General features: G+C 42.5%; 1 protein-coding gene across 19 annotated transcripts in view; it reads right to left on the reverse strand.

Moving 5' to 3' along the window:
• LOC109905668 (elastin) overlaps nucleotides 1-16798 on the reverse strand; it is a 104439-nt gene that overhangs the window by 30137 nt on the left and 57504 nt on the right. For 8 of the 19 annotated variants that reach the window (XM_031790799.1, XM_031790794.1, XM_031790795.1 and 5 more), the window contains 25 exons: nucleotides 15858-15992; nucleotides 15638-15673; nucleotides 15384-15476; nucleotides 15232-15267; nucleotides 15075-15116; nucleotides 13503-13535; nucleotides 13265-13318; nucleotides 12978-13019; nucleotides 12794-12880; nucleotides 12461-12577; nucleotides 12224-12361; nucleotides 12024-12095; nucleotides 11754-11777; nucleotides 11577-11612; nucleotides 11379-11474; nucleotides 11177-11242; nucleotides 7548-7730; nucleotides 6861-6896; nucleotides 6618-6746; nucleotides 6339-6464; nucleotides 6154-6243; nucleotides 5980-6012; nucleotides 5635-5790; nucleotides 5431-5472; nucleotides 4076-4126 (listed from right to left, as the gene is read on the reverse strand). In XM_031790799.1, the coding sequence (XP_031646659.1) occupies nucleotides 4076-4126; nucleotides 5431-5472; nucleotides 5635-5790; nucleotides 5980-6012; nucleotides 6154-6243; nucleotides 6339-6464; nucleotides 6618-6746; nucleotides 6861-6896; nucleotides 7548-7730; nucleotides 11177-11242; nucleotides 11379-11474; nucleotides 11577-11612; nucleotides 11754-11777; nucleotides 12024-12095; nucleotides 12224-12361; nucleotides 12461-12577; nucleotides 12794-12880; nucleotides 12978-13019; nucleotides 13265-13318; nucleotides 13503-13535; nucleotides 15075-15116; nucleotides 15232-15267; nucleotides 15384-15476; nucleotides 15638-15673; nucleotides 15858-15992 (1953 nt within the window). The remainder of the gene's footprint in view (nucleotides 1-4075; nucleotides 4127-5430; nucleotides 5473-5634; nucleotides 5791-5979; nucleotides 6013-6153; nucleotides 6244-6338; nucleotides 6465-6617; nucleotides 6747-6860; nucleotides 6897-7547; nucleotides 7731-11176; nucleotides 11243-11378; nucleotides 11475-11576; nucleotides 11613-11753; nucleotides 11778-12023; nucleotides 12096-12223; nucleotides 12362-12460; nucleotides 12578-12793; nucleotides 12881-12977; nucleotides 13020-13264; nucleotides 13319-13502; nucleotides 13536-15074; nucleotides 15117-15231; nucleotides 15268-15383; nucleotides 15477-15637; nucleotides 15674-15857; nucleotides 15993-16798) is intronic. The other 11 variants (XM_031790791.1, XM_031790802.1, XM_031790803.1 and 8 more) reach the window with 11 other exon arrangements.

A 16798-nucleotide genomic window follows, 5' to 3' on the forward strand; every position in this document is an offset into this window, starting at 1 on the left:
AGAAGCCATGGATTACAGGCAACATTCGCACTGCGCTAACACTAACCCGGAAGCTTACAAGAAATCCCACTGTGCCCTGCGACAAACCATCAAACAGGCAAAGCGTCACTCCAGGGCTAAGATTGAATCATACTACACCGGCTCCGACGCTTGTCGGATGTGGCAGGACTGGCAAACTGTTACAGACTACAAAGGGAAGCACAGCCGCGAGCTGCCCAGTGACACGAGCCTACCAGACGAGCTAAATCACTTTTATGCTCATTTCGAGGCAAGCATGAGAGCATCAGCTGTTCCAGACGACTGTGTGATCACTCTCTCCGTAGCCGACGTGAGTAAGACCTTTAAACAGGTCAACATACACAAGGTTGCAGGGCCAGACGGATTACCAGGACGTGTGCTCCGGGCATGTGCTGACCAACTGGCAGGTGTCTTCACTGACATTTTCAACATGTCCCTGATTGGGTCTGTAATACCAACATGTTTCAAGCAGACCACCATAGTTCCTATGGACAAGAACACAAAGGCAACCTGCCTAAATGACTACAGACTATCACTCACGTCCATAGCCATGAAGTGCTTTGAAAGGCTGGTAAAGGCTCACATCAACACCATTATCCCAGAAACCCTAGACCCACTTCAATTTGCTTACCGCCCAAACAGATCCACAGATGATGCAATCTCTATTGCACTCCACACTGCCCTTTCCAACCTGGACAAAAGGAACACCTATGTGAGAATGCTATTCATTGACTACAGATCAGCGTTCAACACCATAGTACCCTTAAAGCTCATCACTAAGCTAAGGAACTAAACACAGCCCCCTGCAACTGGATCCTGGACTTCCTGATGGGCAGCTCCCAGGTGGTGAGGGTAGGTAGCAACACATCTGCCACACTGATCCTCAACACTGGAGCTCCCCAGGGGTGCGTGCTCAGTCCCCTCCTGTACTCCCTGTTCACCCACAACTGCATGGCCAGGCACGACTCCAACACCATCATTAAGTTTGCAAACGACACAACAGTGGTAGGCCTGATCACCGACAACGACAAGACAGCCTATACGGAGGAGGTCAGAGACCTGGCCGGGTGGTGCCAGAATAACAACCTATCCCTCAACGTAACCAAGACTAAGGAGATGATTGTGGACTACAAGAAAAGGAGCACCGAGCCCCCATTCTCATCGACGGGGCTGTAGTGGAGCAGGTTGAGAGCTTCAACAACAAACTAAAATGGTCCAAACACACCAAGACAGTCGTGAAGAGGGCACAACAAAGCCTATTCCCCCTCAGGAAACAAAAAATATTTGGCATGGGTCCTGAGATCCTCAAAAGGTTCTACAACTGCACCATCGAGAGCACCCTGACCGGTTGCATCACTGCCTGCTACGGCAATTGCTCGGCCTCTGGGCCGCTCCGTGTGTACGGCCCAGTACATCACTGGGGCAAAGCCGCCTGCCATCCAGGACCTCTACACCAGGTGGTGCCAGAGGAAGGCCCTAAAAATTGTCAAAGACCCCAGCCACCCCAGTCATAGACTGTTCTCTCTACTACCGCATGGCAAGCGGTACCGGAGTGCCAAGTCTAGGACAAAAAGGCTTCTCAACAGTTTTTATCACCTAGCCATAAGACTCCTGAACAGATACCTGGACTTTTTGCAGTGTCCCCCCCCCCAACCTCTCTTTTATGCTGCTGCTACTCTTTGTTTATCTTATATGCATAGTCACTTTGGCTAACCGGGCTAACTGGGCTATCTGCATTGTGTCCCACCACCCGCCAACCCCTCTTTTTACACTACTGCTACTCTCTGTTCATCATATATGCATAGTCACTTTAACCATACCTACATGTACATACTACGTCAATAAGCCTGACTAACCGGTGTCTGTATATAGCCTTGCTACCCTTATTTTCAAATGTCTTTTTACTGTTGTTTTATTTCTTTACTTACCCACACACACACCTTTTTATATCACTATTGTTGTATTCGGCGCACGTGACAAATAAACGCTGATTTGATTTGATTTGAATTCTAAATAAATCCCTGACCGTGTCACCAGAAAAGCACCCCCACACCATCACACCTCCTCCTCCATGCTTCACGGTGGGAACCACACACATAGAGATCATCAGTTCACCTACTCTGCGTCTCACAAAGATACAGCGGTTGGAACCAAAAATCTCAAATTTGGACTCATCAGACCAAAGGACAGGTTTCCACCAGTCTTATGTCTATTGCTGGTGTTTTTTTTCGCCTAAGCAAGTTTCTTCTTATTATTGATTTCCTTAAGTAGTGGTTTCATTGCAGCAATTCAACCATGAAGGCCTGATTCACACAGTCTCCTCTGAACAGTTGATGTTGGGATGTGTCTGTTGCTGTACATGTACTCTTTGAAACATTTATTTGGGCTGCAATCTGAGCCTGACAACTCTAATGAACTTATCCTCTGCAGCATAGGTAACTCTGTCTTCCTTTCCTGTGGCGGTCCTCATGAGAGCCAGTTTCATCATAGCGCTTGATGGTTTTTGCGACTGCACTTGAATTTTTTTTTAATGCTCTTGCTATTTTCCATATTGACTGACCTTCATGTCTAATTTCACTAGGGTAGGTGGCACTATTTTCACTTCCGGATGAAAAGCATGCCCAAAGTAAACTGCCTGCTACTCAGGCCCAGAAGCTAGGATATGCATATACTTGGTAGATATGGATAGAAAACACTCTGACGTTTCCAAAACTGTTAGAATAATGTCTGTGAGTATAACAGAACTGATTTGGCAGGCAAAAACCTGAGAAAAATCCATCCAGGAAGTGGGATTTCTTTATGTTTGTAGTTTTCTATTGAATGCCATTACAGTATCCATTGACTTAGGACTCAAATTTAACTTCCTATGGCTTCCACGAGATGTCAACAGTCTTTTGAAATTGTTTCAGGCTTGTGTTCTGAAAAATGAGAGAGTAAGACCACTCTGAATGAGTGGACACTGCACTGCAGTGTCCCAGAGATTCTTCATGCGCACAACCGAGAGCGCGCCTTTCTTGTTTACCTTTTATATTGATGACGTTATTGTCCGGTTTAAATATTACCGATTATTTAGGCTAAAAACAACCTGAGGATTGATTATAAACATTGTTTGAAATGTTTCTACGAACTTTACTGATACTATTTGGATTTTTCATCTGCCTGTTGTGACTGAGTTTGAGCCTGTGGAATACTGAACAAAACGCGCGAACAAAACTGAGGTTTTTGGATATAAACAGGGACTTTATCAAACAAAACAAACATTTATTGAGTAAATGGGAGTCTTGTGAGTGCAACCATATGAAGATCATCAAAGGTAAGTGATTCATGTTATCTCTATTTCTGACTTGTGTAACTTCTCTACTTGGCTGGTAACTGTTTGTAATTTGTCTGTTGGGCGCTGTTCTCAGATAATCGCATGGTATGCTTTCGGCATAAAGCCTTTTTGAAATATGACACCGTGGTTGGATTAACAAGAAGTTCATCTTTAAACCAATGTATAACACTTGGATTTTGATTAATTTTTATAATGAGTATTTCTGTACCCTGGTGAGGTTAAAGTAATCATGGACTATAGTTTCTCTTTGCTTATTTGAGCTGTTCTTGCCATAATATGAACTTGGTCTTTTACCAACTGTATACCAACTGATTGGCTCAAACACATTAGGGAGAAAATACATTCCACAAATGTACTTTTAACAAGGCACACTTGTTAATTGAAATGAGTTCCAGGTGACTACCTCATGAAGCTGGTCGAGAGAATGCCAAGAGTGTGCAAAGCTGTCATCAAGGCAAAGGGTGGCTACTTTGAAGAATCTAAAATATGCACTTTCATGGTTACTACATGATTCCATGTGTGTTATTTCATAGTTTTGATGTCTTCACTATTATTCTACAATGTAGGAAATAGTACAAATAATGAAAAATCCTTGAATGAGTAGGCTTGTCCAAGCTGTTGACTGGTACTGTATGTGTATATTACACTCTTCAAATGAAGTATAACTATGTCCTTTGTCAGAAAGGGTTTGATCATGCAAACACAGACAGCAGCAAGTCTTACTGGGCTCTGGCTCTGGGGCCTCTGTGGCCTGTGTGCCAATAGGTGTGGGATCTGCCAAAAGACAACAGGTTCCAGTTTCATCCATTGCAGTTGAAAAGGACACAAGGTAGGGGAAACTAGCGTAGGGCAGAAGACATTTTGGGGATCCTTGGCACTGCCATGACAGGAAGGGGATAAGCTCCAGCTCCAGGTGGTGAATAGCTATTGGACCATACAACAATGCTAAAGGGGACAGCACTAGCAGAACAGACATTAAGCTGTCTCTTGTTTGAGGGTTTAGGGAGAAGAGAGGGGGCAAAGAGGTTTGGGGTTTGGGAGGAGATAGGGCAGGGGACTGGCTTGCGCGATACTGCCATTGCTGTTTGATACACCTGCAGTGGAGCGCAGTTAGCCAGACAGCAGTGGTAGTGGTAGAAGATGTGGGAGTTAGCTTGGATGCTAAGGCTGTGTCTGTAGGCCATTGAAGTCCTGATGAGGCCTGCTGGAAAAGTCTGATGGGGCTTTGTTGGATTATAAACAGGTTATATACATACAGCTCATGAAACGAAAAGGGAAAATAAAAAACTATAAACTTGCATTATAATCAGTCTCTATCATTGATTTTTTATTCTATGTCTATGGCATTCCATGGTACAGTAACTACCCCTTTTTTAACAGCTCTGTAAAATACAGTGCATATTTCAAGTACAGTAACTCAGGGGTTCTCAAAATGGGGTCTGAGATACTGTAGGGGGATCGCGACCAGATAGTAATTTTTTTTAATGAATAGTACTAACAACAACAGATTAAACTAATTTTGGCCAAGGGATCTGTGGAATAAGTTTAGAGGGTCTAATACAATACAATGTAATATTGTTAATCTACAATGTATGTTCTTAATCCTTGGCAACATGGGCCTTGGGAGGCTCACAGGGATATTTGTATCCACAGTGTTCCACCAATTACCAAGTTTTGAACATTATACTTATTGTATTCCTTTAAAAAAAAAGCACTGCAATTTAAGCTTTAAAACGGCTAAGTTTTCTCTCTGCCCCATGACAAAATGTATAGAATTGCAGGAAAATGTTCCTTCCCAGGGTTCGAGACTTAGTTTGTACGGCCATGCACTGCCAACGTCATAGTTTACTACACTCCTTGTATGCTATTCATAACTCACTCGAGCGGTGTTCTGATTATGAGGGGGTCCCTGATAAATTTTCAATCACATAAGGGGTCCCCGGACCCCAAAAAGTTTGAGAACCCCTGCAGTAACTAACTCTTACTATGTAGCTTTTGATATACATAATTTGTACTGATCAATGCGAAAACAGGTGAATTAAATCCAGTCTTGTTGAGTGCAAAACTTGTGGTTCTACCTGGGATGGGAGTTCCACCGGGTTCTAGAGATGAATCCTCTGCTGTAAAGGTGTCATAGTGTCACATTAGGAGCTTTGTGGATTTTCTTTAAACCCTTCATTTTGGACCTACTTGCGTAGTACTAGCAATTATCCTGAAGGATCTATCTAGGCCAGGTAAAATAAACCAAGCAAGAATCAAAGGTGAAACTAGTATCTATTTACCTGGTTTGCCTGCGATAGGTATCCCTGTGCCCACTGGTACATCAGTGCGCTCAATGGCAGTTCCTCCAACACCACCACCCACGCCCACACCTGGTCTTGGCGTCGCTATAGGCGCTGGAACACCTTCTCCACCGATGCCCGCCCCGCTTGGCATACCTGCGGGTAGGTAAGAACATAGGTGAAGGTATAGTATAATCTGTTGAGCCATAGTGAAAATCTTGATCCAGCTAACAAGAGAGAATAGGTACTGTACAGAGACTGCACAGAACAGACAAACATTATTGTTCTTCCACTGGTCTGCATTACATAGACTAAAAGTTATGATACAACGAGAGAGGCTCTTACCATATTTAGCAGCTTTGGCTGCGGGATCATATCCTGCAATCACAAGCATCACATAATTCATATTCCTATTGCATGTTGCATCACCTTGATATCGCATGGAAGGACAGACTAGACCATGATGCTGTTTGAGCTCTTTCTGATGTCTTTACAATTCATACACATCCTCTGACGTACCTCCAGCTCCTACTCCTCCAGGTACTCCTCCCTGTCCTCCTCCTCCAAGTCCTCCTGCTCCTAGGCCTGTTCCTACACCTCCTGGGACTCCTGTTTAGAGGTTCACAAGGAAATGATATGATTTCAAAACCAACATGAATGAGCATGAATTCAACCATAATACCAGCTCTGATAAGTAATCTTACCATATTTAGCAGCTTTGGCTGCAGCGGGATTATATCCTCCAGCCCCAGGTACACCCCCTCCTCCTCCCCCTGGTAATCCTCCTGCTCCTCCAGCTCCTATGCCTGCTCCTGCACCTCCAGGGACTCCTGTGGTAGAGGGCCACAATAAAACAATTGTCCAACTTCAGAACTGCCAAAGACAGTAGATTTGTTACACCACAATTTAAAAAGCCAAACATGGATGTAAATTCAACCAATTTACCAACACTGAATGAGATTGATTGTTTTGAGGGATTTTACCATATTTCGCTGCTTTGGCCACTGCAGGGTTATATCCTCCAGCCACTGGTACTCCTCCTGCTCCTCCAAGTCCTCCTGCTCCTCCAAGTCCTCCAGCTCCTAGGCCTGCTCCTGCACCTCCTGGTAATCCTGTAGTGGAGTGTCACAAAAAAATGATAATTAGTTAAAAGTGGACAGAGGTTTCAGTATGAATTGAACCAATGTACTAACTCCGATGTTGTTGTTTTGAATGTTTTTCCTCACCATATTTAGCAGCTTTGGCCGCAGCGGGATTATATCCTGATATGCAAAAAGTGTATAAATTAGAAGACATCCTCCCTGATTTATGAACTCACTAAAACAATTGGGGGCGGTTACTAAAAAGCAAGCTCAATGGAGAATGTCCAATGAAAAGGTTTTCTATTCCAGGATTAGACTTCATCTGTGTCCAGGAAACCGCCCTTTACAGAGATCAATATAATGTGATACATCCACAGGTACACATCCAATTGATTAAAATTATGTCAATTAGCCTATCAGAAGCTTCTAAAGCCATGACATAATTTTCTGCAATTTTCCAAGCTGTTTAAAGGCACAGTCAACTTAGTGTATGTAAACTTCTGACACACTGGAATTGTGATACAGTGAAATATAAGTGAAATAATCTGTCTGTAAACAATTGTTGGAAAATGTACTTGTGTCATGCACATAGTAGACGTCCTAACCGACTTGCCAAAACTATAGTTTGTTAACAAGAAATGTGTGGAGTGGTTGAAAAATGAGTTTTAATGACTCCAACCTAAGTGCATGTTAACTTCGGACTTCAACTGTATTTCAATTGAGTGATATCTTTATATGAACTGTAACTCAGTAAAATTGTTGCATGTTGCATTTATAATTTTGTCCAGTATATTACAGTACATTTACATGGCAAAAGCAAATCAGACTCACCTCCATATCCAGCCCCAGGTACTCCTCCATATCCAGCCCCAGGTACCCCTCCATATCCAGCCCCAGGTACCCCTCCATATCCAGCCCCAGGTACCCCTCCATATCCAGCCCCAGGTACCCCTCCATATCCAGCCCCTGGCACTGCTCCTGCTCTCCCCGCCACGCCAGCTCCTCCTGGAACTCCTACACATCAGGCTCAGGATGTTATTCCTTGGTGGTTTAAACAACAGTAATATCTAATGGTTGCTTCTATGCAACCCAGGGAAAAAAATCTAATATATTTAGGGGGATTGGCACCACCGGCAGTATATCAGTACAGTATATACAGTTGAAGTCATTAAAACTCATTAAAACTGTGCCTTTAAACAGCTTGGAAAATTCCAGAAAATTATGTCATGGCTTTAGAAGCTTCTGATCTGCTAATTGACATCATTTGAGTCAATTGGAGGTGTAGCTGTTGATGTATTTCAAGGCCTACCTTTAAACTAAGTGCCTCTTTGCTTGACATCATGGGAAAATCAAAAGAAAAATCAAAAGAAAAATTGTACACCTCACAAGTCTGGTTCATCCTTGGGAGCAATTTCAAAACGTCTGAAGGTACCACGTTGATCTGTACAAACAATAGTATGCAAGTATAAACACCATGGTACCACACAGCCGTCATACCGCTCAGGAAGAAGACGCATTCTGCCTCCTAGAGATGAACGTACTTTGATGAGAAAAGTGCAAATCAATCCCAAAACAACAGCAAAGGACCTGAAGATGCTGGAGGTCACAGGTACAAAAGTATCTATATCCACAGTAAAACGAGTCCTATATCGACATCACCTGAAAGGCCGCTCAGCAAGGAAAAAGCTACTGCTCCAAAACCGCCATAAAAAAGCCAGACTATGGTTTGCAACTGCACATGGGGACAAGGATCTTACTTTTTGGAGAAATGTCCTCTGGTCTGATGAAACAAAAATTTAACTGTTTGGCCATATTGACCATTGTTATGTTTGGAGGAAAAAGGGGGAGGCTTGCAAGCCGAAGAACACCATCCCAACCGTGAGGCACGGGTGGCAGCATCATGTTGTGAGGGTGCTTTGCTGCAGGAGGGACTGGTGCACTTCACAAAATAGATGGCTTCATGAGGCAGGAAAATTATGTGGATATATTGAAGCAACATGTCAAGACATCAGTCAGGAAGTTAAAGCTTGGTCGCAAATGGGTCTTCCAAATGGACAATGACCACAAGCAAACTTCCAAAGTTTTGACAAAATGGCTTAAGGACAACAAAGGTATTGGAGTGGCCATCAAAGCCCTGACCTCCATCCTATAGAAAATCTGTGGGCAGAACTGAAAAAGCATGTGCGAGCAAGGAGGCCTGCAAATCTGACTCAGTTACATCAGCTCTGTCAGGAGGAATGGGCCAAAATTACCCCCAACTTATTGTGGGAAGCTTGTGGAAGGCTACCCAAAATGTTTGACCCAAGTTAAACAATTTAAAGGCAATGCTACCAAATACTAATTGAGTGTATGTAAACTTCTGACCCACTGGGAATGTAATCGAATAATTAAAGTAGATCATTTTCTCTACTATTATTCTGACATTTCACATTCTTAAAATAATGTGGTGATCCTAACTGACCTAAGACAGGGAATTTTTACAAGGATTAAATGTCAGGAATTGTGAAAAACTGAGTTTAACTATATTTGGCTAGGGTGTATGTAAACCTCTGACTTCAACTGTATCAGTCAAAGGTTTGGACACACCTACTTATTCAAGGGTTTTTCTTTATTTTTACTAAATTCTACATTGTAGAATAATCGTGAAGACCTAAAAACTAGGAAATAACACATATGGAATCATTTAGTAAACAAAAAAGTGTTAAACAAATCAAAATATATTTTATATTTGAGATTCTTCAAAGCCACCCTTAGCCTTGATGACAGCTTTGGACACTCTTGGCATTCTCTCAACCAGCTTCATGAGGTAGTCACCTGGAATGCATTTCAATTAACATGTGTGCCTTGTTAAAAGTTCATTTGTGGAATTTCTTTCCTTCTTAATGTGTTTAAGCCAATCAGTTGTGTTGTGACAAGGTAGCATTGGTATACAGAAGATAGCCCTATTTGGTAAAAGACCAAGTCCACATTACAGCTCAAATAAGCAAAGAGAAATGACAGTCTATCATTACCTTAAGCCATGAAGGTCAGTCAATTCAGAAAATTTCAAGAACTTTGAAAGTTTCTTCAAGTGCGGCTATGGGAACACGGACCTGTTCACCGGATGTGCTACCTTGTCCCAGACCTGCTGCATTGGACTCTCTCTCTACCGACCCTACTGTCTCTAACTCTGAATGATCGGCTATGAAAAGCCAACTGACCTTTACACCTGAGGTGCTGACCTGTTGCACCCTCTACAACCACTGTGATTATTTTTATCTGACCCTGCTGGTCATCTATGAACATATGAATGTCCTGTATATCTATGAACATATGAACGTACTCTTATAATCTCCACCCGGCACAGACAGAAGTGGACTGGCCACCCCTCAGAGCCCGGTTCCTCTCTAGGTTTCTTCCTATGTTCCAGCCTTTCTAGGGAGTTTTTCCTAGCCACTGTGCTTCTACATCTGCATTGCTTGCTGTTTGGGGTTTTAGGCTGGGTTTCTGTACAGCACTTTGTGATATCGGCTGATGTAAAAAGGGCTTTATAAATACATTTGATTTGACCTGGTCTCCAAAATCACCCAACCTCAACCCGATTGAGATGGTTTGGGATGAGTTCAACTGCAGAGTTAAGGAACAACAGCCAACAAGTGCTCAGTATATGTGGGAACCCCTTCAAAACTGTTGGAAAAGCATTCCAGTTGACTACCTGATGAAGCTGGTTGAAAGAATGCCAAGAGTGTGCAAAGCTGTCATCAAGGCAAAGGGTGGCTACTTTGAAGAATCTCCATTTTTTGGTTGTTGATTTTTTTTAACACTTTTGGTTACTATTGTACATGATTCCATATTTGTTATTTCATAGTTTTGATTATTCACTCTTTTTCTACAATGTATAAAGAAAAACTCTGGAATTTGTAGGTTTTACGAAACTTTTGACTGGTACTGTATATTTGTACTTTTACCCCTTTTTCTCCCCAATTTCGTGATATCCAATTGGTAGTTACAGTCTTGTCCCATCGCTGCAATTCCCATACGGGCGAGGGAGAGGCGAAGGTCGAGAGCCATGCGTCCTCCGAAACACAACCCTGCCATGCCGCACTCTTCCTTGACACAATGCTCGCTTAACCCGGAAGCCAGACGCACCAATGTGTCGGAGAAAACACTGTACACCTGGCGACCGAAGTCACGCCCAGTCAGCCACAAGGAATTGCTAGAGTACGATGGGACAAGGATATCCTGGCCTGCCAAAACCTTCCCTAACGCAGACGACGCTGGGCCAATTGTGGGCTGCCTCATGGGTCTCTCAGTGATGGCCTGCTGTGACACAGCCTGGGATCGAACCCGGGTCTGTAGTGACGCCTCAAGCACTGTGATGTAGTACCTTAGACCGCTGCACCACTCGGGAGGACCAGTACAGTATATTAATACAAAGGTTAGGCAATACATTTTTCTAAATCATGGAGAGGATAATGTACCATATTTAGCAGCTTTGGCCGCAGCAGCAGCCCCTCCTGCTGGTACCCCTCCATATCCTCCATAGCCTGCAATACAAAACAAATAGCAATGTTTATAAATTACCTCATAAATAGTTTGATAAGACAGACCAAAGGCTCCCAATCGTAAACCAACAGTATTAACTCTTCCAGATGACATTAGATTTCAACTTCTGGTGCAAACCTCCATATCCTGGTCCAGCCCCAATCCCTGGTACTCCTCCTGCTCCTCCTAAGCCTGCTCCTCCAGCTCCTAGGCCTGCTCCTCCAGCTCCTGGGACTCCACAAGAAGAAAATGATTAATTAAATTAAGTTATTATTTTGAAATAATGTCTCCATTCAGAACTGCTTAAGATACAGTAGACATATCTCTTCTTCTTACCATATTTAGCAGCTTTGGCCGCAGCAGGATTATACCCTGAAATTGAAAAATTGAATAAATTAAAAACATCACTCCTGCTCACCAAGCCTCATAATACAGTAGTATTACTAACACTGGTTTATGCTTATGTTTATCAGTTCATGATATTATATAAAATTGGCGTCATTGGAAACGTACCTCCAGCTCCTGCCCCTCCATAGCCTGTCAATCAAAGCATGGAACATCATCAACCTAGTAGCACTACAAGGCAATGTACCCCACTTTACCTTAAAACCAGCCCTCTGCTCAACCCAACTATCTAACTCCACTGCTTAAACCTATATAAAACCAACTCTACCCTTATGCAAAGTTTGCCAACTACATATTGTGTGTGTGAACACTGCCCTTACTTCCACCCCTCCCCCAGACCCTTCCATCCCACATGGGCATCCCCTTTGGTGTACGTACCCCCAGGCCTGGGATATCCTCCAGCAGGCACGCCACCATATCCACTCCGTGGCCCACCAGCAGCCCCCTGACCTATAACACAGGAGAGGGCATGTCATGAGTTGACACATGGTAATGTAAAGACATTTACAGAAATTTGATAATGTACCAATATGTACAGAAATTTCACCATGAATTCAACCAATGTACATTTTTCTTACCATATTTAGCTGCTTTGGCTGCAGCGGGATTATATCCTCCAGCCCCAGGTACACCCCCTGCTCCTCCCCCTGGTACTCCTCCCTGCACTCCTCCAAGTCCTCCTGTTCCTAAGCCTGTTCCTAGACCTCCTGGAACTCCTGTGTGTTCACATGGTTTATATGATTTCAAAACCAGAAATGTCAGCATGAATTCAACCAATGTACCAATTCTGATGTTGCTGTTTTGAATGATCTTACCATATTTAGCTGCTTTGGCTGCAGCAGGATTATATCCTCCAGCCCCAGGTACCCCCCCTGCTCCTCCTCCTGGTAATCCTCCTGCTCCTAGGCCTGCTGCTGCACCTCCGGGGACTCCTATGGCAGAAAATTTTAGGATTTTGCCATTAAGTCATGGCTAACTTAACATCTGAAAAGATATAGTAGACTTGTCACATTTCTTTGTACCATATTTAGCGGCTTTGGCAGCAACGGGATTATATCCTACAATGAAATAGGGGTCCTAGATTCAAAACGTGATTTTGGCATCCAAACAGTGTGAAAGCATTGGAGAAGTCAAGCATCATGACTTACCTCCAGCCCCAGCTCCTCCAGCTGGTACCCCTCCTGTTCCTCCAAGACCTCCAGCTCCTAGGCCTGCCCCTGCACCCCCTGGGACCCCTATGGTCAAGGAAAAAATAAAAAACATTGGATTTCAAATTCAACAATTGTACAAACACTGAACAAGACTGGCCTAATATTGAGTGATTTTTCTAACCATATTTAGCAGCTTTGGCGGCGGCGGCGGCAGGATTGTATCCTAAAATAGAAAATTATTCAATTAATTTACAGCATACCTCCTGACAACTGCGTTTCTAGCCCCATAAAGTAGCAGTAGACAGCACAGTGACTGGAAGGTAGAAATTACTGTACATCTTTATGATTCAAATGAACATTTGTCTTACCATGAATTTCAGTCTCCTCAAGCAGTAGTTAATGCTATGAATTAATTAATGAAATTGCTACAAGCGTGAGATACTATAGTGCAATACTTAGATAAGCTACCTCCAGACCCTGGAAAAGCTCCTGCTCCCCCAAATCCAGCACCCCCTGGAACACCTACAGGGAGGGTGACATCCATACAGTATATTATATGATCATTTCTATTATTAAAATAAGGCCAATGTGAGTTGGAGCTGACTAAGCCAATGAACAAAGCCCTTCAGTGAGTGATGGTGTCTTAACAGCATTGTAAAGGCTGTGGCCTGGGCAGCTTTGGGATGTTTTGGTTAGTTATCCTCACCGTAATAGGGAGGCCTGACTCCTGCTCCATAGCCTGTTCAGAGATGATGAAAATGGTGATGTGTTAAAGATATCTGCTACATTGAGTTTAAAGCTGCAGCGCTAATCCAGGTTAGTGCACTTGATAGGAGTCAAGACAATACAGTATTATAATGCATGTACAAGGTTTGCACTGGTTACTAACAAATCACTAACTCTCAGATTGGGGTATGTTTGAGCAAGGCACATCACCTTCATAACAGCTTCCTGGAGAGCCCAGTGGTAGGCATAATATACAGTGGGGTACATCATTATCAGCAAAAAATACTATTAAATAAATAATACAAATACTCAACTATGATGTATGCTTCAAAAAATGGTGGGGATTATACTATTTAATATTAATACAATTGACAATTGCTCAGATAATTAGATTTTGTTTAACAAGTAATCAAATCAAATAAAAAGATTGGAACCTCTGTTTTCAATACTTTGGCACAGAGTTTTATAACGACACAGAGTTTTATGAGCTTGGAGAACATGGTGGGAGGGATCTTAGAACTTTCCTCCATACGGAATCTTTCTAGATCCTTAATATCCTTTGTCTGCACTTATAGACGGTGCTCTTCAATTTAAACCACAGGTCTTCAATCGGGTTCGAATGCTGAGACAGATGACCATTGCAAAATGCTGATTTTGTGGTCAATTACACATTTCCTTGTGGATATTGATTAGTGCTTCAGATTATTGTCTAGCCAAAGATAGCAAAGATCCACCACCATATTTTACTGTAGGTATGAGGTACTTTTTTGCATTTGCTTCTGTTTTCAACACTACACCCTCCACTGATGTGCATGGCCAAAGAGCTCTATTATCAAGTCATTTGACCATAGCACCAATTCCAATCCAAGTGCCAATGCTGTTTATTAAACTCCAGGTGGTGCTATAGTCATTTGACATGAAAATAGAGCACTTTGGCCATGCACACCACTGGTGGGTTTGGCATCAAAAAACAGAAGCATATGCAGAAAAGCACCTCACCAAATTGTTTATGATATACTAGTCCTGTGGCTCTTGTTAAGGTCAACAGCATTGTGAACTTTATCACGTACCAGGACATTTTAGCCAAAAACCTGGTTGCCTCTGCCAGGAGGCTGAAACTTGGCCGTAAGTGGATCTTCCAGCAAGACAATAATCCCAAGCAGACATAAAAACCACAAAGAAATGCTTAATTGACCACCTAATCAACATTTTGCAATGGCCATCTCAGTCTCCAGACTTGAACCCCATTGAAAACCTATCGTTTGAATAGAAGAGGGCAGTCCATAAACGCAGATGAAGGATATCATGGATCTGGAAAGATTCTGTATGGAGGAATGGTCTAAGATCCCTCCCAATGTCCAATCTTATAATTGTTTGGAGAATTATTATATGTTTAACAAACGAGTTTGAATGACTTCCGACTTCAACTGTAACTCAATATTTATATTATTTATTTCATAGTCTTTTTGCTCATCTTTATCAAGGGTGCCAATCATTTTGGGCCTGACTATACCTTAGTTAAATCTATAGGTGTTTGGTTACTATAGCCTACCTCCAGCTCCTCCTAACCCTGCACCTGCTCCTCCTGGAACTCCTGTGGTGGAGGTTGACATGTAAACAATGCTTCGTTAAAAGTGGACAGACACTTCAGCATAAGTTACAACCAATGTTGCAACTCTGATGTTGCTGTGACGAGTGAAGTTTCTTACCATATTTAGCGGCTTTGGCCGCAGCAGGATTATATCCTGAAATGTAAAACATTAATACATTAAAAAGGAAATTCCTCCAAGCCATTAGGGTACACACACAGTAAAGTCAAACTACATTACATCCTGCACCCCAATGGTGCTCCTTTCTGTACCTCCAGCCCCAGCCCCAGCTACTGGTACTCCTCCTGCTCCTCCTGCGACTGAGCCAGCACCTGGAAGCCTGCCTGCACCTCCTCCTGGGAGTCCTGTGTAGAGGGACATGAGGAAACCATTGGATTTCTGAGGCATGTCTAACTAACTTCAGTTAGTTAACAGTGGAACTAAATGAGATAATAGTGGAAGTACATTTCAGCATGAATTCAGTCAATAAACCAATTCTGATGTTGTTGTTTGAGTAATTATTTACCATATTTAGCTGCTTTGGCTGCCGCAGGATTATATCCTGAAATGCAAAACATGAATCACTTGTGATTTTTATAGTCTAAAAATGATTATAGATTTGCCAAATATAACCATCTAGTTCACAAAATCCTATCTGAATAACGTCCTTAATATATACACACAGTAAAGAGCAACACTACTGAGATGAGAGTAGTGTTCACTGTGTAGTATACTTTTAGGCTCACCTCCAGCCCCAGGTACACCTCCTCCTCCTCCTGGTACTCCACCAAATCCTCCAGCCCCAGGTACACCTCCTCCTCCTCCTGGTACTCCACCAAATCCTCCTGCTCCTAGGCTTGCTCCTGCACCCCCTGGAACTCCTGTGTGGCAAGACAAGATAAGAACAGTTAGTTAAAGGGATGATCTGCAGTTCAAACAATAACAAAGCATCAACCCTAACACTTCTTTGGTAAAAAGCTGAGGGATGGGGTTAGAGAAATGTTTGCACTCTCATCTCAAATTTATAGACAGCGATACAGACTGACCATCCATGATATCAACTTAATAATTTTAACTCTGTTCTGAGGCTATGCAGTATTTGTTTGCAGTTACAAGGTTCACAAACAAAAGAGTAAAACAAGTTTATATTTGGGATTCTGATGGTACGACAGTTCAACTAAGCTAAGCAGGCATCTATCTATAAGTTCTATTCTTCAAGAATCAATGGGTATATTTAATTAATTTAAAAGTCTAAAAATGAATGTTAGCAACTGCTGTTTGCCCCTTTGAAGGTTAACATAAATAAAAAATCTACAGTTGAAGTCAAACGTTTACATACACCTTAGCCAAATAAATTTAAACTCAATTTTTAACAATTCCTGAAATTTAATCCTAGTAACAATTCTCTGTCTTTGGTCAGTTAGGATCAGCACTTTATTTTTGGAATGTGAAATGTGTGAATGATTTATTTCAACTGTTATTTCTTTCATCACATTCCCAGTGGATCAGAAGTTTACATATACTCAATTAGTATTTGGTAGCATTGCCTTTAAATTGTTTAACTTTTGTCAAACGTTTCGGGTAGCCTTCCACAACCTCCCACAATAAGTTGGGTGAATTTTGGCCCATTCCTCCTGACAGAGCTGGTGTAACTGAGTCAGGTTTGGTAGGCCTCCTTGCTTGCACA

This window comes from Oncorhynchus kisutch, linkage group LG15 (genome assembly GCF_002021735.2).
Source record: "Oncorhynchus kisutch isolate 150728-3 linkage group LG15, Okis_V2, whole genome shotgun sequence".
Classification (NCBI taxonomy): Eukaryota; Metazoa; Chordata; class Actinopteri; order Salmoniformes; family Salmonidae; genus Oncorhynchus; species Oncorhynchus kisutch.